This window comes from Rhyacophila brunnea, unplaced genomic scaffold, assembly GCF_057557595.1.
Source record: "Rhyacophila brunnea isolate RB1 unplaced genomic scaffold, BYU_Rbru_1.0 scaffold_5, whole genome shotgun sequence".
NCBI classification, from domain to species: Eukaryota; Metazoa; Arthropoda; class Insecta; order Trichoptera; family Rhyacophilidae; genus Rhyacophila; species Rhyacophila brunnea.
Genome location: NW_028233170.1, coordinates 41,558,718 through 41,584,754, shown reverse-complemented (window position 1 = coordinate 41,584,754; position 26,037 = coordinate 41,558,718). Strand labels below are relative to the sequence as shown.

The 26,037-nt window shown below is 30.1% G+C and overlaps 1 protein-coding gene across 1 annotated transcript in view; it reads right to left on the bottom strand.

Moving 5' to 3' along the window:
• The window catches only part of LOC147066431 (kin of IRRE-like protein 1), a 272,466-nt gene that overhangs the window by 143,900 nt on the left and 102,529 nt on the right, over positions 1–26,037 (bottom strand). The window contains exons 7-8 of the mRNA XM_085955539.1: positions 17,124–17,268; positions 8,667–8,797 (exon numbers count right to left, since the gene is read on the bottom strand). Coding sequence (XP_085811665.1) covers positions 8,667–8,797; positions 17,124–17,268 — 276 coding nt within the window. The remainder of the gene's footprint in view (positions 1–8,666; positions 8,798–17,123; positions 17,269–26,037) is intronic.

Genomic DNA, 26,037 nt, shown 5'->3' with positions numbered 1-26,037 from the left:
TTTCGCAAAGATTTGTTGGCATTGTTAGGCCCGCTGACATATGTTATTTAACATTTTTGTGTACATTTTCTTTTGTGTTGTCTAATGTTCCATATTAATTTGTTTTCGGAGCTTTTTTATTAAAAAAAAACATGTTAAAACTACACGAAATGTTAAGAATTATTTTTTATCCTAATATTTTTTTTAAGTAGTGTACTTTTAAAATACTATTTTAATTATACAAGTTACGTACATAAATTCTGTCTAAACATTCCTAAATACAACTGAAAGCTTAATTATTGTCATTTAGAATGTCAATAAATACTGTTTAGATGACGGAATATTTAGTTGTGTAGCTTATGCTTCGGTTTTTAATGTCATTAGTTTCAATCCTGAGTCTGGTCAACAAACATTTTGTTTTTCAATTATTTGTGTTTGAAGTTGGAGTATGGACTTAAAAATTGTTTTGTTAGCTCAGTGAAAACTAATAAATATGACTGACAAAGTTTAATGTGCACTATTTATACCGAATCTCAACAACCTACCTCCACTTCTTGCTACTGGTACCTATATTCAAAAAATTTAATGAGAAAATAATTAAATATTGAGATCTTTAAGCACATTTATGCACTGTGATTTTTTTAAAAGTATTTCAATTAGAATCTGACACAAAAATTAAATTAAAATATTTGTGACATATTCATAAAACGATAATTAATTTATATAATAATGTTAGCCTAATGAGTAAGAAACGTCAATAAAAATGGCCGTAGTAGATACATAAGATACTAGATAGATAAAATAATAGAAAAAATGCAGTATGGGATATTTCTGAGAGTAATTTTATTGTTTAGTCTGCACAGTGGTGACAGTTAATAGATTAATTTAGTATTAAGCAATCAGTAACTATATCAAATAATACATAATTTTGAAAAAACTTCTGAGAAAATATAATATAACCAATAGAAAAAATCTTTTTGAAAAAAAGTAAGACACCACACCACAGACATCGAACCTCTATCTCTTGGGTATCGCGCCCACGCATATAGACCACTACGCTGACGAAGTCATACTTAATTATTGCGACAAATTTTAAATAATGGCTTTTAATACTCATTGAAGAGCTCTCCAAATTGAGCTGCTATTGACGATCAGCTTTTGTATTTTAAATCAAAGTAGGTATATATTACTTTAATTACTAATCGACGTCACGGATCACTCAAAGAATTTTTGTTGTACCTTACTTGAACTTGCTAATTTTTAAAATGAAAACTTGTGAATTATTCGTTGAATAAAAAAAATAGTTAATCAAATCAAATCAAAAAATGTATATGCATCCTAGGTGAATATGAATTCTGCTTGAAGATGCCAAAAACTGAAACCACGATAAAAAAAAACTGTTCAAATAGAATATTACAAAACTTTATTTAATTTAATTATATATTTATTTTAATGTTGGCATTATTTATATTAAAAAAAGTTTACCGCCGTATTTATAAAGTCTTTTCTTTACGCACATCCAAGAAACAACACACACACAAAATGGCGGGATTACGTTTGAAACAAGGGAGCAGTAGATAAAACTAGCGGTAAATAATGCGGACAAATTTTCTCATGCCTAGTTAGTTTCCCATACTGTGTGTGTAAGTAAAATGTCGCCATGGTCGTGTGCTATCAATGCCATCGGTGTTAAGCCGTTTATCTGGTGGCCCGTAGTATGCCAGATTATCGGCGACCGGCCGACTCTTCTCTATCCTTCCACTGCCCTCTTATTCCTCACGGTAAAGCTGTTTACTTTGTATTTTTAGAGTAAAAAATTTCGAGAAAATAAGCCATTACGTTTTTTATACTAAAAATTATTGTTTGCAGTCAAATTTAGAGGGTTTAAGGTTGGTCAAATAACGTTATTTTTTAATGATAATATCAAATATGATGACAGCACAAGAATGACCCATTTTATCATTATAGATTGTTAGTATCTGAAACTACTTTCATAATAATAATGTTTATTTTTTTAATGACCAAATTTATACTTCAGGTGGGGCACGGTCTAAAACGATCGTGACTACGCGACGCGAAGATTGTGCACGCGCGCAGAGCAAAACATAATTTGTCATAAAAATTCAACATGAGTCCATTTAATATTATGTTTTTTGTTCTATTAGTAATAATAATAATATATTCATTGACATGTTTTATTTTTCAAGTAAATGGGTAACGTTTTTTAGTCATCTTTACACGATTTAAGAATTAATTTCCCCAACGCCATCACAAAACAAATTGACGTATTCACAGCACGACTTTCACTCTCCGATTGGTAGCGATTCCGAAATTTCGTCGCACCTGTAGTTGAAAATTATTTGCTGTTTCACTGAAGTATGCTCTTAATATTAATACTATCAACCGAAGGTACTTGATGGAATTTGAATTATAATTTAAATTGTAATGGATTTAAGTTTTGTACTATTCCATTTGGGTCGTTTTTTGCGACCGGGTTTTACCTTTCGGGATCTTCAGGCACTATGTGCAGTCACCAAAAGGTAAATACACACTGATTATGAGAACAATTAATTCTGACTTATATAATAAATTAATATAATAAATTAATATAATAAATTAGGTAAAAAAATTATCACCTACCTATCAGTGGTAAAGGGTGGGTATATGCTGTAAAGATCAGCCATAAATAATGCACATTACATTTTGTCAGTCATACGTTATTGTTTTCATTGAAATAAGAATACAATTATTTACAGATAGTGTTGTTTAGTTTTAAAAATTCAATTTAACCGTGTAAAACCAAGCCAAAATAAATAATAGTCAAACAATACTCGTCTATCTACAAAATATCTAAAATTATGTAACTAAATCATACATCACTTTGGATATTTTATAGATAGAATAATATTGTTTATCTATTATAGTTTGGTTAGGCAGGGCTTAATGAATAAATGAACCAACAATAATATGTGTAATATGTATTCATAATCCAACGAAAACAAATAAGTGTGATAGAAAAAGTTTGCAAAATTTTGTCATATCGCTCTAAGAATACAAAAATAATTGTGGTTTGGTTTAGACAGGGTTTAATTATTTTTTTAAAATTAACCAACACTATCTGTAAATTATTGTAGTATTAGTTCAATAAAAACAAATACGTATGACTAACAAAGTTTAATGTACACTATGTATGGCGGATCTTAACAGCCTTCCTCCACCCTGCTACCTATTAAGTCAAAGATCACAATTAAAATGTAACAAACAAAATGAGAATAGTTGTTATTGAATGTGTTCTTATTATTTGCTTTATTGTTATGTAATAAATTTGAAGGTTTCCTGGTATTGTATAATGTGAGGACAATAATTATTACAAAATGATCAAAATACAAAACACTCAACAGCTGCTAGCCTTTGACAATATTTTTTACAAAGACGAAGAGTCTTAACGATTTAAAAACTTAACATAACTTAGACCATCGTTAAAATAATAAGAAATAAAACTTTACGAAAATTTCCAAAAGCTCCTAGATTCAGCGACTTTAGTACCAAAAACTTACCCTTCAATAAACCTTTTAGAAGAAAAAGATTATAGAACTTTAATAACATAGGCTTTGCCCTACCACGGTTTCATAAAAAAAAACTTTCAAAGCGCACAAGAGGCCGACCATTTTCTTTACAAAGCTAACTTATTAAGTGGCTCCAAGAGCGTGCTTTTACTTGACGGTACATATAGATATGTTTTTCAAAACTTTACAATATAGGTTTTTAAGGTACGTATGAATGAAAGTTGTATAGGCACTATATTTACATCTATGGTTTTTAATGACTCCTACACTATGTTACTTATATTATTATTATTAAAAGTTTTACTGTGTAATTTTTGTTTTGTGTTTTTAGAATTAAACTTTAAACGGCGTTTTATTTCTTGAACCCTGGAAATAAACGTTTATTATTTATATTACTTTTGAATGTATGATTTTCCTTGGATATTTATTAGTGAATGCATATCAAATTAATTATATAAAGTTAATATATAATTATAATAGATATACTTTGTTCTGTATTTATATACCATGTAGCGTTTGTATATAATCCGACATTACGGAGATTATAACGTTTGACATTTTATATAAAATCAATTATTATAGCAATAATATGCAATATACAATAGGATTTTATGTGTGACATACTAGTTTAAATTGTCTTAATTAGAGAGGAGGGTCGTGGCATAATTAGCTAATGCACGGATTGCCGCGACACCAATGGTTATACAGATTTATATTCCGTCGAGTTTCGTATTTTTTCAAATATGTATTTTTTTTAGTGGGTATATATTTAAGGTGTTTTCAAGTTATGTATGTTCAATTATTATAGCATAAACGTAATTGTTGTATATTTTATTATCCTTAAATTAAGGGATAGAACTTTTGGATGTCAGAATCTATAAGTACCCATAGTTACTTTGAACATTATTGATGGAACCAAGAAAATATTTACAACGATATAATATAAGTCTATGATTTAAAATGATAAACATATTACCACTTATATTGTTGGAATTTAAATTAAAAAAACTTATACATACCTAAATCTTAGAAGCAATTGTTACAATATTTTCATTTATAATACAGATTCTAACTGTGGAACATTTACTGCTCTCCATATGACGGCTACACATTGCAAACACTGTAGCGTGTCAACAAAGATTGCCTTATACTAGATAAGTAGCGATGGGCTCTCCGAGCTATATACAGACCACACAATTACAAATTTGACTTCTAAAAATCTGACGAAACACTAAAAAACAATATAATACAAAAATACTAAACAGAATATCAGCTAATTCTGACTATTAAAAAAAATAAGAAAAAAATTCCGACCGTATCCGATCCTAATAATATCATAAATGGGCCTTTACAGAGTAGAGGTTTTATATTAACACATTTAGTTTTGACGAGAAATGGATATCAGCCACTTGCTCAACCTATTAGGTCCATTCTCCGACTCATACACAAATTTAAAAACAACATGTGTACTTTCCAGATACAGGATTCCAACCTGGGATCCACGATGTTATAGGCCAACGCTTAACCCACGTGGCCATCGTGAGAATAAAGGAATATAATATCTCACTACAGGCTTTACCTAAAACTCTATTGTAACAAATTTTTAATACATATTTTAACCTCTCATATATGAAAATATATAATTAACTTTATGATATTTTTTCTATGCATTACCATGTTTGAAAATGTAAGGAAATAGTAGTTTGTAACAAATATAAATATGTATGTTTATAAATCCATAAAATATCATTAAAATCAGAAAATCACGAGTAAAGAAAAACCATTCACATAAATGTTGTCATGTTTTAATAATCTATTTGTATAACTATCAAGTGATGTTATCCTTCACACTAGTTTTTATCAATCCTCGTTTTTCGTATGAAACTTCTGTTTCAATAGTTACCCAATGCAAATGATAAATCTTTACAAAAGGTTATATTAGTTTAATAGTGCTTACCAATTAGTCGTACATATTTTAGGAAACAAGCACGCATCAATTGTCCTGATTAAAACCACTCATTATTTGTTCGAGTCATGACCTGTTTTTCCAACATAGATAATAATATACACGGCTTATCATTCGGTTTTATGTGATTTTCAGCAATTTTCATATAACATGAATTGTGGCTTGAAACCAGAGTCATAAACCTGATAAACGCACGCATCGGAGGTTTGCCTGTTATACAAATATCATGATATAAACTTTATTTACAATAAAATATTTAACGATCCATCTGTGTGTATTTTTTGTTAGCGGTGATTAAATTATATGAATATTGGATGTTTTATTTACAGCCCTGTTTTTTCCCATTCTTGTAAATCAGGACTAAAGTGAGATTGGTTATTTTTATTTGTGTCGCTAGATTTCAAAATCAGCCAAGTCTATAATAGACGAATAGGAGAAAAAATGCTTCTTGTTTTCTCAAGTACACAGTCACAAAGGTAAAATTTTATATTATTTCGAGTATAGAATATTTAAAATTAATAAGTTCAACATTTCGATAAAGCAGAAATGTTAGAAAGCAGTAGTTCTTTAGGAATTCACAAAAAAGTGAAAAATACCTAAAGGTGAACTTGGCTGATTTTGAAATCTAGCGACACATTTGACGATATTATTATATAGCACCATTATATTATAAAGACCAAGATACAAGGATTGAAGAAAACTGAGATTCTTTCACTTAATGAGACGCCTTCTCATCAATTGATACTATAAACTTGCACTGAAATTGCGTTTAGTTTTTTGTTATGTTTGTGGAGGTTGAAAATTTCCATCCTAGGCCCAAATTTTGGTGGTTGGACGGTATCAACAAGGAGCAACATGTGTTGATGATATTTTTTGAATACAATTGAAAATTATAACAATTCTGAATTATTAGTAGAATAAAAGAAATAGTTTATAAAATTATTAGCAAGTGCAAGTACGTTATAACTAAAAATTTGGAGAGATCTGGGCGTCGGTTAGTAATTAGGGTAATTAATGATCCCTCTATGGTGGACGAAACCTATACAATTATTTAATATAAAACAATGCATTTAGTACAAAAATATGTGTTTAATTAAAATTATTAATTAATGATACCTTAATTAAAAAAAAACACAAATACCGATAATCAATATTAACGTAATTTGATGAGTATTCCATGTAAGAACTACTAGTTAAATTCATCGTAATGAAGTATGATGTCCGTAGCTTAATTGGAAAAAGCACATTGGCACGAATTCAGTAGTTACAGGTTCAAGATAGTTTTTTTCGATAGGTATATGTGTTTCAAAATTATGTATATTTATAATCAAATAATATAGCCATTAAAATATTTTTAGAAACACTCCTGTTTAGCTTACCATAGTAGTAGCTTACCATATTATTTTAAAGAGCTTGTACTATATAATACCGAGATGAATTTAAATGATAATTATATTTTATGTGTTGCGGCATTGAAAAACGGTGGTATATAGAAGTTTTTAACATTTTTTTTAACAATGTTAGTATGAAATACTGTTACCGTTTAAATTAATGGGGGACATGCTCGGCGTAGGTCAAAATTGAGTTTTTATCGTATTTTCAAACCACGATCCTGGACACTCTTTAAACGTTGTAGATACTCTATTTATATAATTTTGAAGCCTTATTATCATGTATATTTATTTTAATCATTTGATGACTGCATAAAGTATTTTTGTTACATAAAATAGTATTCTTTTAAAACTCTCGCTCTAATGTTTAAGAATATTATTTCGGTACATGAATGTGCAGTGGTGTTAAGATTTTTTACATTTATTAATTTTTAAACGCATTTATAAAACCATTAGTATAATTTATGACGGGATAATTTTAGTAAAATATTCACGATAAAAAATTATATTGATAATCTCTGTGATCCCAAATTTGACAAGAATTAGGCATTTTATTATTCAACAAATTGGCAAGATTAACACATTTGAAGATAAATCTAAAGATACTAATTATAAGCTATGTCTTTGACCATTCAAGTTTGATAAACATCCTACCTAAGAATAAGGTCAATAATTATTATAAATCAATCATTCTTCGTAAGATATTTATTACATTTGAATGGTCAAAGACATAGCTTATAATAAGTATTTTTAGAATCATCTTCAAATGTGTTAATCTTTCCGATTTTTCGAATAATAAAATGCATAATTCTTGTTAATTTTGGGATCAAAGAGATTATCAATATAATTTTTTATCGTAAATATTTTACTAAAATTATCTCGTCATAAATTATACTAATGGTTTTATAAATGCGTTTAAAAATTAATAAATGTAAAAAATCTTAACACCACTGCACATTCATGTACCGAAATATGACTATATTCTAAAACATTAGAGCGAGAGGTTTAAAAGAATACTATTTTATGTAACAAAAATACTTTATGCAGTCATCAAATGTTTAAAATAAATATAAAGAATAATAAAGCTTCAAAATTTATCAATATATTATCTACAACGTTTAAGGAGTGTCCAGGATCATGGTTTGAAAATACAATAAAAACTCAATTTTGACCTACGCTGAGCATGTGGGCCGTTAAGTGTAATTCTTGATCTAAATATTTTTTTAAATAAAAGGTAGGTTTGTTTTATATCATTAATAATTCATATACGGCTATTACACTAATGCAAAATGTTTTTATTTCAGTGCAGATCTGGTAAATAAATTTCAAAAAGTGTAAACTTGTCAGAAATGAGTTGAGAAAATAAATTATTATAATTAGCCATTGACCTGAGATTTATATGTTATAGTCACATTGAGTTAAAAATGCCATTCATTTATATTTAGAAAAAAAATTATGTAAGTAGATAATAATAAGCTATAATAAATTAAGATAAAAAATCTAGTAACATAATATACTAATAGTAATAATTAATTGAAGAAAGCTCGAGGATCAACTTACTATTAATAGATTGCTATTTTAATAAAAGTATGGACATACCTCAGAAAATAATATAATTTTTCTATAGCTTCAAAAATCGATCTGAAATTACTATCAATAAAATATTGTTGCACTTTTTAATAGTTCGTTTCATTATTCATTCAAGCTAGTTAATATTCAAATTAAAGAGGTTCAGTATTTAGAGTTATGTTGATATACACTTACATTATGCATCCATGATAGCTTTCTCCATGGCGGGTTGGAGTGTACGTGACATTCGAAGTAGACGTCGTCTCCTTCTTTAATATCTTCAGCAGTGAGCGTGCTACCGAGGCGAAGAACCACCTGGGGAGGATCTGTTAAAGCAAAGCAATGAATTAACATTAGCACCCAATAAACCGTCTAGAATAGAATCTTCATGGTATAATATGAACTATAATTTACAACTAATAGTCATTTTTATTATACAATGCAAACAATTTTTTTTCCGACCATGTCCAATCCTAATAGGATCATATGGGCCTCCACAGAGTAGAGGTTTGTATTAACAGATTTTGTTTTTACGAGAAATGGATGTCAGCCACTTGATCAACCTATTAAGTCCATACCTTGACTCACACACAAATTAAAAAACAATATGTGTACTTGCCAGACCCAGGATTCGAACTTGGGACCCACGGCGTTATAGTCCAACGCTTAAACCGCGCGGCCACCGTGGGTGTATATTAATTGACTAAATTATTTATCACGAAAATTAGTTTTTTATTATTTTTAAGCGACTGTGTAACTAAAATACTGATAAAAGTAGATATTGCAGCGGGATATAAATAAAAATGAATTCAAGTTATACACATTTATATTTTTTTATAAAAATCGATGTTTTTTAAAATAGATATAAAAAATATCAAAACTATGAATTAGTCAAAAATCTCCTAAGTGATGCTTAGAAAACTTAATAAACTAAATTTTAATAATAAATATGACTATAAAATATATGTAATAATAGGGTGCGGTCCGATTCAACAAATTCACATTTGATTACATTTTTTACAATTGTAAGTTTATCTTTGACTTAAAATAAAAAATATTTTTCTTTTTATTGTTTTCAGATACATATTTATTCATTTATATAGTTGAAATTGTAAATTATCAAAAAAAGTCTCAAATTGCAAGCTTCGTATTTTTCCGCTATGTGCCTCTTTAAAAAAGGCTCAGTAAAAACTTCACCTTAACTGTTTTTGTTTATATTTGCATTGAATGAAAAAACTATGTAAATATGAAATATTAAATTTAGTAGGTATCGTCATGTAGGTCATAGCTTTTTCAAAAAATATTTATCTATTTTTTTGTTTTGAATGTTTTGTTTAATTACATATACATAAACTTCAATATTCAATACAGGTAGTTTTTTTTTATTTATTAAATGTGCATCACAGATTTTTCTATTGGAAATATAAATCAAAATATGTATAACGAATAAAAACGAAACTATTTATTTCCTTTCACTTCAATAGATTTTTTTGAACGTTTGAGTAAACGTTAGGTAAAGGTTTATATTAAACGCAAACGTAATAGAATATGAACTCAATAAATTTTGCGTCCATATATCTGTTTGAAGTGGTTTAATATTCCAATAAAAATGCTATGTTTGTGAAAGAAACATCGAATAAAAATATTTATGAGTAGAACTGGGAGCAAAAAGAAATTGTATGTAAAATATTATTTCTTTATGTAATGGATAGTATTATTTTAATGCAATTTTAATATGGAAAGTTTGATTATAGATCAATACTTTTAAATAAAAAAGCTTTGTTTCATAAAATGTACTTAATTCACAAACTTGGGTGTTTAAGGCAACATAAGTGTAAGCAAAAAAAAAAAATTGAGCCAATTTTTGGTAGGTATACAAAAGTTTAGCAAATAACAGTTAAATAATTCTTTTTCGATTTTTAATTTAATTAATAATTAATATTCAGAGGTTTTAAATAATCATCCTAAACGAAAATTAAAAGTTCAAAATGAAATATTAAATAAAATTAAGCGGTAATCATTCTTTTTATTACAACGTTTTTAGCTCGTATTCTTATTTGTCCGATGGTTGTTTATCCAGTACAAATCTTGCAATCGATTTTTAACTAACGTCCCGACTAGCTAGACATTTAAAACTTTTAGAATATATCAGAACAAGATATCAATGCATTATTTTAATACTTTTAGCCATCTTTAAGTAGAATTGAATTCATTTTCAATTAATTCTGTTTTGTATGAAAAGTTATTTCGGAAGAAATCCGTAATCCAATCTACTATTATTGGTTGCTAAGGGGGTGGTCCTAGCAACTAAATTAATAATATATAAGTGCGTTACTATGGAAATCAAAATGACATTTCAGTATTCTATATTTTTTGTTTCTATGTTTGTTTTTTTTATTTACTTCATATCAAGTACAAGTTTGGGCATATCAAGCATAATAATTCAACAGAAAATTTAAAAACGTTATATATAAAAAGTTCTTTTTATCTTGTAATTATTTATCTCCAATATAAGATATTTTATGAAATGTTTTTATATTATTTTGATATTTTTAGTAGTTTATTAGTTTTTCGGTGGTCAATTTCGTTGATGTATTTATGTGCACTGAGTGCTGAGAGTCTTTTAGTTATAAATAACATGCCACACAATTTGTGAGGTGTTGCCATAACAACATAAATTTAGTTCACGTCCCACATATTGGATAAACGGTAAAAATCACGTGGTCTGAAATTTTTTCATTATATATCTTTACTTTTATTTGTAAACATTGTACTTAGGTATATCCAAAAACACATTGCATATTAATTTTAATCAAAACTTTACTCCCATTCTCATAATAAGTACCATACATTTTTTTTCCATAATTATTTAGAAAATATTTTGTTTCCATTCCATTCCATTCATAAATATCAGAATATCAATAGATGATCTCATTATCACGACATTAGGTACTCAAAAGGCATGTTATATTATATTTTCATGAACTTTTTCTGCAAACCTCGAGTATACGTAGGATATAGCAGGAAAGTGAATTTGCTAGTTGTATTATAGAAATCCAAAGATTTTAATTAAAACCTATTGTATACCTACACAGTTATCACAATGCAGAGTAAACTGATAATATGGGCAGAGCTTTACATGTTGATAGCATTACTTAATATTGTTGCAAATTAGTTTACCATTAATGGGTAATTTATATAATGATTAGACTTGCGAGCGCGGATGTGTTTATTTCAAGCGAACTTAATTGAGTTTAATATAGTCACGCGTCTCGAAAACCGGCGTATTAATGTGTTTCGTGGATAACAGTCAAACCATCTACTATGCGAACTCTCGATATAATCTAAACCTTTCTCGTACTGTGATTATAAATTCATTTCTCTCATGTAGCATCACAATGCGTTACCGTACTAATCGATACTATAATATTTTTTAAATATATGATGAAAGCTTGAATGTATTAGTCTTTGTGCAGAAAGATATTATCAGAATTCAAATATTTCTCCAATGCAATCGTTTCCGTCGAGATCTAAAAACACTTTCTTAAATGAACATTTTTCGGTTTGGTTTGACGTGTATTACAATGAATATTTCTTTGTATCAAATTTAGTCTAGGACAGCATGCATATGAAGGAGTGGACAAGTTCACGTATCCGGATCTAGCCTAAATACCCAAAATAAGACAGCAGAGAAGATAAAAACCGCCTTATCTCCAGGAATAAATGCTGGCATGCCTTCAAGCGACTGGTGGGGTCGAACATTCTAGGCCGAAGAAGTAAACTTCTAATATATAAAACAATTATAAGGCCAGTGGTCACTTATGGCTGTGAGACTTGGTGCTTAACTCAAAACGAAGAAAATAAAATAGCTGTCGTCAAGCGCAAAATACTCAGAAAAATCTTTGGATCCATGTTGGAAAATGGGAACTACAGAATAAAAATGAACCACGAGTTGGAAGAGCTGATTGAACAGCAAACAATCTTAAGATACTGTAGGTCCCAAAAACTACGATGGGCGGGATATGTGGAGAGAATGCCTGAAGTTAGAGCGCCGAGGATCATGACGAAGTGGCTACCCCAACGGAAGAGACCCAGAGGCCGTCCAAGAAGGAGATGGGCTAACGCCGTAGAAGTGGACTGGCTTCATATAGGAAGACCCGGTAACTGGAGAAGTGTGGCGAGAAACCGGAGTGAGTGGAGAGCGGTTATGGAGGAGACCAAATCTCACCCCGGGATGTAGCGCCGTGGAAGAAGAATTAAATGTAGTATATTATATGATAATAACATCGTATTATATAATATTTAAAAAAAAAAACATATAATATATATTGAACATGTCTGATCTCATAAGATCATAATATGGGACTCCGCAGAGTGGAGGTTTGTATTAACTGATTTCAGTTTTTACGAAAATTGGTGTTAGCTACTTGCTCAACCTATTATGTCCACACTCTGACTCATACACAAATTGAAAAACATTATGTGTACTAGCCAGACCCAAGATTCGAACTTATTACCCAAGACGCTATAGGGCGACGCTTCAGCCGTGCGGCCATCGCCATATTTTTACCATTATTGACAGCCATTGTTATGATACCTATTCACTCTTTATAATATTTTTCTAATACTGCATAATATATTTATTTGCTATTTTATACTGTTTTAACATTGTTTCTTTATTTTTTTTAATATCCGGTTGTGAATCTATTAAATTTATAATTCACTATGAGTAAAAAAATAAATAAATTTAAATATAAATTAAATTGAATTGAATTGAATAGCATGATTGTTAATTTTTTTATAATCTAATATCTAAAATCGTTAATGTAATAGATATTTTATTAGGGTGCCGAAATCTCGAAAGCCGAAATCCCGAATGGCCGGAATCCTGAAGGCCGAAATCCCGAAAAATAAAAAAAAATACAAACAGCAATAATTGCGCAATCTCAACACTTATCTTGAATTGCGCAATTTTTACAAGAAACAAAAACCATTTTTTGTAAAACAAATGGGTTTTTGTTAACCCGGGAAAATTGCGCAATCTTAACACTTAAATTGAATTGCGCAATTTTTGCAAGAGAGACACAACCCCATTTGTTCCACAAAAAATGGTTTTTTGTCTCTTGTAAAAATTACGCAATTCAAGATAGGTGTTGAGATTGCGCAATTATTACTGTTTGTATTTTTCGGGATTTCGGCCTTCAGGATTTCGACCCAAACCCATTTTAATAAATAATATTGAAAAAATGTAGCCCTTAAAATTCCCTCTTGGATTTTTTATATTATATAGTTAAGAAAATTCTGCTATGGTGTAGAAAATATGGAATTATTAATAAAATTGTTTTTTCATTGGTCAAACATGAACGAGATGAATTATTGTTGAAACATAAAATAGTTAAAACCCCATCTAACGTAAGTTAGCATCATAATTATAATAGTCATGGTTAAATGTAATCCAGTAGTATTTAAAATATCATTGCTAGTTTTATTTTATTAAAAATATCCTATATTACTTGTTATAAATTATTGTGTACAAGTAGTATGGCGTAGATGTCTACATTTTTTTAAGTCGCCTGCCTGTACACACATTATGAAGATTTCAATTTCGAACACTCCAATTGGTAGTACAATTTGACGGAAGTAATGTTTTAGGCAATTTAATTAATTAGATAAGCACTCTCTTTTCATTTGTTGTTTATAAAATTTTACTTGAACACTATATTATAACATATTTATTAATTTTATTTAATTAAAAACAATATTTATATTTGAGAGAGAACCTGGTAGGTATTATATTACTTATTATTATATTTAAATGTATAATAATATTTTAAGGCATTTATTAATATAACTACTAAATAAAAATGAAAATAATTACAAGATAAAAATAACTTTTTATATAGAACGTTTTTAAATTTTCTGTTGAATCATATAATTACTTGACTTGACTAGCTTAAACGATCGAAAAAAAATTGTACTTGATAGAAATACTGAATAGTGAAATGTCATTTCATATTGATTTCCATAGTAACACACGTATATATTTATAATTTAGTTGCTAGGACCCCTAGCAACCAATAATGGTATTGAAATAACTTTTCATACAAAACATAATTTACTGAAAATGAATTAAATTCTACCTAAAGATGGCTAAAAGTATTAAAAAATGCATTGGCTGATGATGCTGAGTTCTGATATATTCTAAAAGTTTCAAATGTCTAGCTAGTCGGGAAGTTAGTTAAAAATCGATTGCAAGATTTGTACCGGACAAACAAACACCGGAAAAATAAGAATACGATCTAAGAAAAACGTTGTAATAAAATGGGTGATTATGTATAATTTACTTACGAATGTTGTCCAAGAATTAGAGACCTTTCTTATTTTAAAAATCAGGAAAATTTAACTAGTATTAACATATTTTACCGGCTGATAATACGCCAAAGATGGAAGAAAAGTTTTTTTTAATATTATTATTAACCATGTTCTTGCCTTTTCGTACAAGGTGGTTGTTAGTAATTTTTAACAATCACAAACTTAGATAAACTTCCACAAATATATTTTGTCCTCACCGGGAATTTTTAAAACTTTTTTTCAAATAGTTTGCTGTGGAGATTGATTGTCATTATAAAAAATTAAAACTTTTATCTTTTTAACGTTTTTTTAGGGCGATCAGTATTCAGAGAAAAAATATGTTTAGTACTTCTACACAACTGTAATGATTAGGCCTTGTGTGTATCGTAATATTAATAGTACCAAAATAAACATCAGTGTTTTAAACAATCCTGTCTAGTGTTGCAAGGAAAGTCAAAATTATACTCGCCAATATAAAAAAATAACTAATTTATACGTATGGGAGTCAGCCACCATTGTCTACTATATTAAAATCGTTAAGCAAATACATGTTAGTCAACGTTCCCTCTAATGTTTCTATTGTGTGTGTGCCAATCATCAACGCATCTGAGCAGTGGCGTAACTAGGGTTGGTGTCACCCATCACCCAGTGCGGTAAATTTACACCCCCCCCCCTCCCACAAAAACACAAGTACAATTTATCATTAAAACGTATATTATTAAGGCATTTATTAATTTAAGTGAGTTTATATAATACGAGTAATAACACTAACAATGATACTTTTTGAAGTAAATAAAAAATAGTTAGGTAGTTTTTGTTCAATATAAACACTTTTATGCAAAATAAACATTTATAAAAAAATGTGTGCCTTTTCACCCAGACAAATTGGGGGATGCAACAAATATTAATATTGTAAGAACTGTAATGTTGTAATGTTTTCACAATAAGGACTACTAGGAGACTGTACTGACAATGTTTCTTGCAATTTGAAACATGTCAGAGATTAAGAAATGTAGAGGACCCGGCACATATTATGTGGTCATTGAATAACATTAAAATACGTAAGTATCTTCTTTTCATAATCTTTGGCACGCGATAGAACGGGACGGATATATTGATCCCGCTCGACGTAAAATTATACTTGCGTGCTCGCGTTAGTCACACTTGAGCGTAGTTATGCACAAAGCAGCCAAGCCACAATTTTGAAAAAAGTGAGTTATTGTGATTTCCATAATCTCACACGTTTGTTTTACGTTCTGCACAAATCAGCCAAGCTGCTGTCATACAAACATCTCATATAAATGCGTTTTAAAGATTTTGCAAATCGCAGAATATGACATTTTCGATTTGCATAAAGCAACCAAGCTGCTGTCATACAAAAATGTCATATAAATGCGTTCTAAAAATATGCAATATTCGTTTTGCAAAAAGCAGCCAAATGATAATATTATGTACTTACGTAAATTTTTAAAATCGTAACTGTAAGGTGTGTTTTTCTACATTCAATTAATAAACATTATTTTCTCAATTACATTATATGTTTTTCATTTTATTATATGTAATATAATATACAGATTTTTCATATAAAAAATAGTGCCAAGCAGCTAAATATTGATGTATAATTTACAAGTTTTTCGAATTATTTTTAGAATTTAGAAATTTCCATTAAAATTAAGTAACTTAGAAGGCTATTTTTAAAGAAAATAATCAAAAATAAAGACTTTTCTTACAAAAATAAGAGATGGCTGCATTCTGCAAAATGCACATTCTAAAAAAAATCATTTTACTCAAAACACCTGGACTGCTAAAACACCAAAATTTCATAGATTATATGCTTTTATCTCTTCAAAAGTTATACAAAATCATATATATATATAATATCTATCATTCAAAAAGTATACACAGTATACAGAGGCTTTGCTGATTTAAAGAAACACAATTTACATAAAAGTGCTTCTATCTCTGTTTGAGGTTTGTGTGGCTCGGCTGCTTTGTGCATAACTACGCTCACTTGACCTTCGCATTCCGAGAAATGAGTCGTAGAATTGTGCATCTGATGGTTTCGTGCATTCGAGCAAAACTAAAATCTAGCAAAGGAAACTTCCTTTTACAATATTTTTGTGGGAAGACTGTGCGGGGGTTGAAGATATGTGTGCGGACACAGTATTTTGATAGGTGTGCGCGCGCACACGCGCACACCGTACAGGGAACATTGGTTAGGATGTAAACATGCGTTCTTGAAATTCTTGAAATAATACGCTCTAAGCTGAGCTAAAATATTTATAAGCCTGTTATACTTACAGACAACATTAATGTTCCATGCAGTTTCCAGGTAGAGGCCTGTTACGTTTGGATTTTCCGCTCGACATGTGAGAGGTCGGCCGTCATCTTCAGTCGTGGGAACAAAGCTTAATTCACTTATCGTGATATTCTCTCTTATTTCTTCCTGTGAACAATGTAAACATATAAAATGTTAGTCAATAGCAGTAACAGTAACATAATTTCTAATACCTGGGAATTAAATTCTAGTTCTTAAAATGTATTCTGTCACATAAACAGACTATGGACTTATTAGGTAGGCTAAGTGGTTTGCAATATCTATTTCTCCTCAAAAAAATGTATTACGAAAGCTCTTTGTGAAACGGCCAAGGTTCATAATTACCGGATTGCAGAGTCAATTTAAAAATCCAATCGGGACTTTTTAAACATGGTCTTAAACGTATATTTTTATTGTATGTACTTATTGCATACATATTAATTATAATACATTAACGTTTTGAAACGTAACACTGTTATTTAATATAATTTTCATTATTTAAAATATTGGTTTTACAGTCGATTATCGACATAAATCGCTTTGTTAAAACAATCTCAAATAACTGTTAAACACAATACATGATAGCAAATGGATTGTTTTTTTGCAATAATATTGGCAAATAATTAACAAAGTAAATGGTAAAATGACATTATCTGAAAAGAAATATAATTATTAAAAAATAAACTAAACATATAAGATTGCGGCCGATGAATAAAACCAACATTCCAATCAACCTTCAGTTGTATAGTATTTTACTAATAAACTAAATTGTAAATTCTAATGAATTTAAGTTTTGTACTATTCCATTTGAGTCATTTTTGCGACCCCGGTTTCGCCTTTCGGCATCTTTAGTTACTACGTACACTCACCAAAAGGCAAATATATACTGACAACAAATACAGTTAACTCTAAAATATAACAAATCAATACAATAAAGTAGGTAAAAACTTTATCACCTACCTATTAAGTCAAAGATCACAATAAAAAAAATTATAACAAACAAATTATGAATAGTTAATTATAACAGTACACTCGATAAGCGTATAATGAATCGTCATAACCTTATAATTGATCATTAGTAATTAATTATTATAAATAATAAAAATACTACACTCAGGAGGTGACTGATATCATAGATATTATATCTCATTAGTTGGCTCCATTGACCCCAAATACGTTGCTATTGTTCCCAGATTGGACAATTTTACACCACTTGAATGTAATATTTTATTGTTTATAATAATTACTAATGATCTACTATTAGGTTTTGACGATTTATTATGCGCTTATCAAGTGTACTGCTAGTATTAACTGTTCATAATTTGTTTGTTATAAATTTTTTTATTGTGATCTTTAAGGTATGAGGTTTTTTACAAACACTCCAACTATTCATAATAATGTTTGTTCCATTTTATTTACGCATAAAACGACTCAAATAGAATAGTACAAAACTTAAATCCATAAGAATTTAAATTCCATCAAGTACCTTGGGTCGATAGTAATAATATTGTAAATTATTGTATTATTTGATACTTTATATTATACACGCAATGAAAAATTATTTTAAAAACCAGAATCAAGAAAAATATAATATAATATAAAAAGATAACCAAATTTGCCACAGCAAAACAAATAGCGTGTAATTTTTTATAAAAAAAAAGAGAAAATCTAATAAAGGAATTTAAAAAAAATCTAACTACTCTCAAATAATTTTGAATTGAAATCTAATATTAAAAGTCTATACCCGATATGAAAGTGAGTATTCCTGTTGTCGCTCATTACTTTTCAATATACACGGCTTTAGACAGATCAAAAATAATAATTAAATACGGGCCATTTCTTTTGAATCAAAGCAATAGGACACGTTTGAAGTAAAACAATGGCAAAAAATTTAAATGAAAACGAATTTCGTACATAAAGCTTTATAAGTTATGAAATATGACGGAGGACACGTTTTGTGATTTTCGACAGAACAAAATACAAATAATAATTCAAAATCAAATGATCCGCAATATGCTCACATTAAGGGAGTGTCTTTGAAAAATTGCCAAAATGGCAAAGTTCTTTATTTGTATTGTAAATTTATTAATAGGTACCTAGTTATAAATCCATACTTTTATGAATTACCTTTTTAACTCAACGAATAATTCACAATATTTATGAATGAAATTTTCGAATTATTGAACATACATAATTTTAATTGTGCATGGGCGCGAAACCCGAGAGATGCTGGCTCGATTCCTGCGGGGTGTCTTACTTTTTGCAAAAAGATTTTTTTTATCGGTTATAATATATTTTCTCAGAAGCGTTTTCAAAATTAGGTATGTTCAATAATTAGGATGTTACATTCTTAAATATTGTGAATTATTCATTGAATAAAAAAAGTAATTAATTAAAAGTTATTAGCAAGTTAAAGGAAGCTACAACGCTAAAATATCTTGAAGTGATCCGTGACGTCGGTTAATAGTTAAAGTAATACTTATGTTGATTTAAAATACAAAAGCCGATAGCCAATAGTGGCTCAATTTAGAAAACGCTTCAGAGAGTATTATAAGAGCCATTAGTTAAAATGTCTCGTAAATAAGTATGTTACCTTTAGCATAGTGGTCTATGTGTGTGGGCGCGAAACACTAGTAGCACCTATGCACCAAAAGAATATTGAAAACCTGACAACATACCATCGTTGAGCTCTTAAAACTTCCTATACAATAATTTTGACAAATTGGTTTTATCAATATATTGTGTAGTATATAATTCTGTTGCATCTATTTTTATATTTAACCAATTTGAATAATATTATGTACCATTAAAAGAAAAATAGAAATAATTGAACAAACCTTCAAAGTAACATGTATAGTCCGTAATCTACAATTCTAATGCACGTAATGATCATAATATTAAATCTATTGTAAATATTCTATGATTTAAGTTCTTTAGAGAGACTACCTTCATTTCTGTAAGTATTTATATAAAAACAGTTTTTGGTTTCTTCTATAAAATTTTATTGTTGTCACATTGAAGGTTTTAACAGCTTAAGGACGATATTGCTATAATTTTAATATTAATACTATCGACCAAAGGTACTTGATGGAATTTGAATTTAAATTGTACTGGATTTAAGTTTTGTACTATTGTTTAACTAATAAATTTTAAAGACTGATGTCATAGATATATAATTTCATTAGTTAACTCCATTAATTCCCAATACGTTACCATTATTCCCAAAATGGATGATTTTATATCTTTTTAGTGTAGTATTTTTATTGTTTATAATATTAATTATTACTAAACATCTATTATGAGCTATTGACGATTTATTATAGGCTTATCGAGTGTATTATTATTAATAAGGTGTGGGTTTTTTACAAATACTTCAACTATTCATAATTTGTTTGTTATATTTTTTTATAATGATTCTTTTACAATAGGTAGGTGATAAAGTTTTTATCTACTTTATTTAATTGATTTGTTATATAAGTTAGAGTTAATAGTACTCGTAGTCAGTGTACATGTGAGTGTATACTCACTCATTACACACAGTGTCGAAAACGACTAAAATGGAATAGTACAAAACTTAAATCCATTAGAACGTTCCAATTTTGTTTGGGATAATAATTCGTTGTTATCAACTACTCAAATATTAATTTATTACCTGTCATAATAAATAAGTTACTTAATACACGAAATTAACCGATTTCTGAAGACCTTATCAAGAACAATCCGTTATAACTGCTACACAAGACGTACATTCGTTTGAGATTTAATGACGAGATACTAAATGGTAAAGGATTTAGTATGGCAAGATACATGATGTCAACGCCCTAGCGCGGTACTTACCCCGGTAGCCGAGCATTAAATTGACACATTGCCTCGGGCAGCCAGCTAGCGATTCGTGACACTTTTGTCATTGCGAAGATATTCTGACGGATCCATTTCACGAGTCGCTCGTAAATGTGACAATGTTTCATTTTCGAGGCGATTCCATTCGACTGATAATGTGGCGATACGCGCGCGTCACGACGTACAAACAGACGCGATTTATCCGATGCGACGCGGCGAAAGCACACGCCCGAGGTTTAAAAATGAATTTCATTGTATCATTCATTCAATGAAATGAAATTTATTCTTCCGCTCGTATGTAATTCTAAATCAGTCTAGAATCCAGACGTAAATAAAAGATACAGTACTGAGTGTGACTGACTACTTAACGTGTTTTATGTTGCAAGGTTACATTTTTTAGCAATGTCAGTTTGTCTTTATTCCAATTTTGCTGAAAATGCGTTTAGTATTTATTTATTTAAACACTTAAAACATAGTAAGTAAGTACTTAATATATATATATATATATATATAAATTATTAATTATTAATCATGTTCCCTGTATGACACATCGATTGGGCCGATTGTAGTGACCGTCATCCTTATTCCCCACCTGCTCAAATCCCTTTATTTAATATTGTCACAAGACCAGACGACGAGCAATTACGAGTCACGAGTAGACCGTGACTGCAATGTACATTCAGTGACTTCAAAATAGCCACTCGCGTAGACTTGTTAAAGTTATCGCTCTCTATCTGGATACGAACGCGGCAGAGTTACTTAAAACATATAATAAATGTTAAGTTCAGTTAGCTTGAGACAACTTGTGCGTAAGCATTTTAAGTTGAAGTGGTTCATGGGCCACGGCCGGTTCAGCTTGATAGTTGTGATCGTCGTCCAAGCGATATTTCTGAATAACTGATAAGCCATGAAACCGGCTCTCATAATTCATACTATATATCATCATCATTTATCAACCTCATATTATATCATCCATAAACAGTGTACCGTCGAGTGCCGCGCAACAGGTAACCCAAACAAACAATACCGCGAGAGTGATAGTGCAACCAGACCACGGAGCCATCATCAACATCATAAGACATCAATGTCTGGCATCCTGTTAACCCCCCTAGATCCGAATCCACCACCATCACCTTCAAATTATACAGTCCACTGCTATAAGCGCCACCACATATAAAAAAACTGATTAAGAGAGTTATAATAAAACACCTGCCTATAATAGAGAAAAAAATACAAAGCATATCACTGAAAATTTCTACGTATTTGTGAGCTTATTGACCATTCGCGTAGCCTTCGTTACTGGTGTTAGATGAGCTTAAAACGAGGAAATAATTTTTATTCAGAAGAAATGATGGTTGTGACTACGCATGTTATTAATACGCACACTATTGCACAGAAATATAGCGGTCAACCAATGCAAAACGACCATAACTGCAAATTCGTAGTTTCGAGAAAATCGCATTAGAAGTTGTGCATCTACTTAAAATATACGTTTAACATCAAATATCTCGAGTATGAAGATATTTTTCTTTTGTTTTCCTAATGACAAACTTCTGGTATTTTACAGTAGAATTATATGGATCCTACGTTTAATTTTTGCATTTTAAAACAGAGAATTAAGATTTTAGCACTTGTGGTCCTTTTATATTGAATGGGCGATTACATTTAGGGAAGTTGCTATAGCGCATCTATTCTATACACAAGATTACTTTCAGCCTTTACGGTAGCTAACTAGGGTACGAAAGTATCGAAATATTACCACTTATTGTAACAATGACTATAAATTAGCCATCTGCACTGTAAAAACTGTCTCTCACTCTAAAATTTATCACAGCCAAGAGAGGTGCTGTTAAAACATAGCACTTATTGTAACAATTACAATAAGTGCTAATACTCGGTTACTTTCATACTCTAGATAACGGCCGATAGCAGTCTTGTGTATAGAATAAATGCGCAGGAATACCCTCAGTATAACTTTAAAGGGCGCCAAATGCGTACTAAGTGCATAATATTATTTAACTTTTCATTATATTTAATTTTTTTATTATTACGCCTTATAATGAAATCGTGTGATATATTTATACATCAAATGAATATTGGAGACCGAATTGCAGTCTTCATAGCCTGTGCCACAGTAGTAATGGAATTGAAATTAATATTGGTATACATCCGATGAGCTAAAACGTCAATCAATATTGAACGCAACTTATTACTATTGTTCATATCAACGGTAATATGCAGAAACAGGTGCTTTAATTACGGATAAATTTCATCCACGTTTTCAAAGAAAATCCGCAACGTGCCACGTGAAAACGTAATCAATAAATATTATCATGCCAATCATTACGTTTCCTCATTGTAGTCATGTCCAAACGTGTCTGGATAGTAGAACACAATCAATGCAGTCATGTGCATATTGAAGTCACTATGCAATAAACATGACATCCGTACGTTGTGCAATCGCAATGGACAGAGTATATCAACGGAGAATAATATATTGTTCAAAGCTTTTTAAATAGCTTTTGGTAAATAATGAATAATGGACGGCTTAACTGTAGTCTTTTGGTAGTATTAATAATAGGCTTTTAGCATTATTCATTACATATTATATATTAGGCGTGTCTATGGAACTGCAAATAAACTTGCCGGATAACATAATAAGTCATGAATAGCCCAAAATTTCACAATCTAGGTCTTAAGAAGCCAAATTTCCATAAGTCGAAAACCCGAAAAATAAAATATTATATCTATACTAATTAAGTATTCAATTATACTATCAATGGGTTAGTCATTTAAATGGTTATATAGTTACTTATATAACAATCTAATATTTTGCCTTATTATTTAGTTAAGTAGGATTTTTTTATAATATGAGAATAAGCCTAATCACATTACAATCATAAGTAAGATTTCTTTCTATTATGAGAAAAACGAATCACATTATAATCAATATTACAGCTACCTGAATATCCAAAACAAATTATTAGAATTACATACAGGTAGCTAATGCTAAATATATAATACACGAAATATTTAATATTTCATTGAGTTAAAGTAATTATTATTTTAATACCAAAGTTATCATAATATTCTTGAAGAAGTTTGTGAATATTTAATATTCATAATAAATGAGTTATAAAATAAAAATGTGAGCTTGGCATTATAATTGAATGCATTTTAACTATTAAAAAGGATACATCATTTTGGATTAAGGATTTTGTTTCTTCGTGATTTCGTCGATCAACATTTCGACTTTCGGGATTTCGACACAAGATCGTGGAATAAATTTATAATATCTATAGTCATCATCATCATGATCATCATCTTGAGTGTATCCACTATTGGATGAAGGCTTGTTCAAGCTGCATGGCATGGGGGCCCGGCGTGGCGAGTCGACCAAATAAGTGAGATAAACACACATCACACATTTGCTCTAATACTAAAAAAAGTCGCATGTGACGCTATTTTCCTTTAACAATGGTTTCAAATTTATGTGATTGTGTTATGAAATTTTTAATTGTGTCATTACTTAATAACTCCATAATTCAAGTGGATGTAAGTATTAAAATACACAAAATACCCTTAATTGTACCGTGAACGCCATTTGGGAAACGCTACTGTAGAGCATCACATTGCTTTTAACCTTTGCGATAGGAAGGGGGGCCCGACAAAGATCCTAGCCTTGGGGCCCGCTTCAGGATGTGGGGGCCATGTCAAGCTGATTCTACTTCTTTTGGTTTTGTGCGTTGCGTTGCTACGTAATTCCGCAAAACTTAATCATTTCATCGATCCCGCTGTCTCTATATTACCTCTTGAGTACCACTGGATGACTAGATTTGTCCAGAGATTGTTCTCTTTTCGAGCTATGTAGCCTGCCTATTTTCTATAGTACTGTGTGTAAATCTAAGAACTCTCGTTCTATTCGTACTTCAAACTTTCTCACTTTCTAACTTTACTATAAGAACATTATTTATAAATCATATGATATAAAATGATTGCTTGTAAATATATACGTATCAGCCAGCAGGTTAATGAAATAAAATAAATCCATATGTCCAAAAATTACTATGTTTGACGTGTATCTAATTTTTTTAATGTGAGGGGTCACAAGATATGGTTACATGTAAATCGTACGTAAAACATTTGACAGTAGCACAGTTCGAAATAAGCTTTCTAATCGGAAAGATATTACCGTATACTATACGGTATCCAATTTTATTAGATTCAATATGAGCATTAATTCAATTTTCATGGCTGATTTTGGCAAAATTCATGAATTCAAAAATGATAACTATAACCTAACCAAACAATTAATAATCCTGTATATCGGTTATTTTCCAAATTTGTTTTCTACTGGCTTTTTGTAAACCGACAATAACCGTGTTTTATTTAAACATGAATTTTATTTCAGTACCATACGACCCAAAGAGGTTGGACGGTCTTTAATATCTTCATCTTTTTCTTCCACCCTGTCACGTCCCAACATTGGGGCATAGGGCAAGCACAAGTTGGCGCCACTTCCCTCGGTCCATTGCCAACTCTTGCGCCTCCCGCCATGTCAGACCTGCAGCACGTAAGTCGCTCTCATAGCACCGCTGCAGGGTGAGGGAGGGCTGGCCACGGCGACGGAACCCTTGAGACTGTGCTACAAGGGTACGAAGCGCCGCACTCTTTGGTGGCATCCGGAATACGTGTCCCAGCCAAGTAAAGCGTCTCTTCGTGATTACTTTAATCACCGAAGGCTGTTGTGTCTGCTCATGAACTCGGGAATATACAACCATATAATATATTATTTTTGATACAACATTTCTTAGTGAAGTGTGATACGACGAATTTCATATGTATATGTTTCTGGACACGCACATAATATAGATTGCCATCCTAGAGATAGGGTGATGTGAAAATAGGAATTTGTAATAGCTATATCTCAGAAAATAATCAGTAGTAATAAATGGTATTCTATTGAAAAGTCAAATGTTTTTAATAAGTTATAAACATGATAAAATGCGAATTGCAGAAAAAATGGGGCGCGTGGGAAGAGTGGCGTACGAATAACCC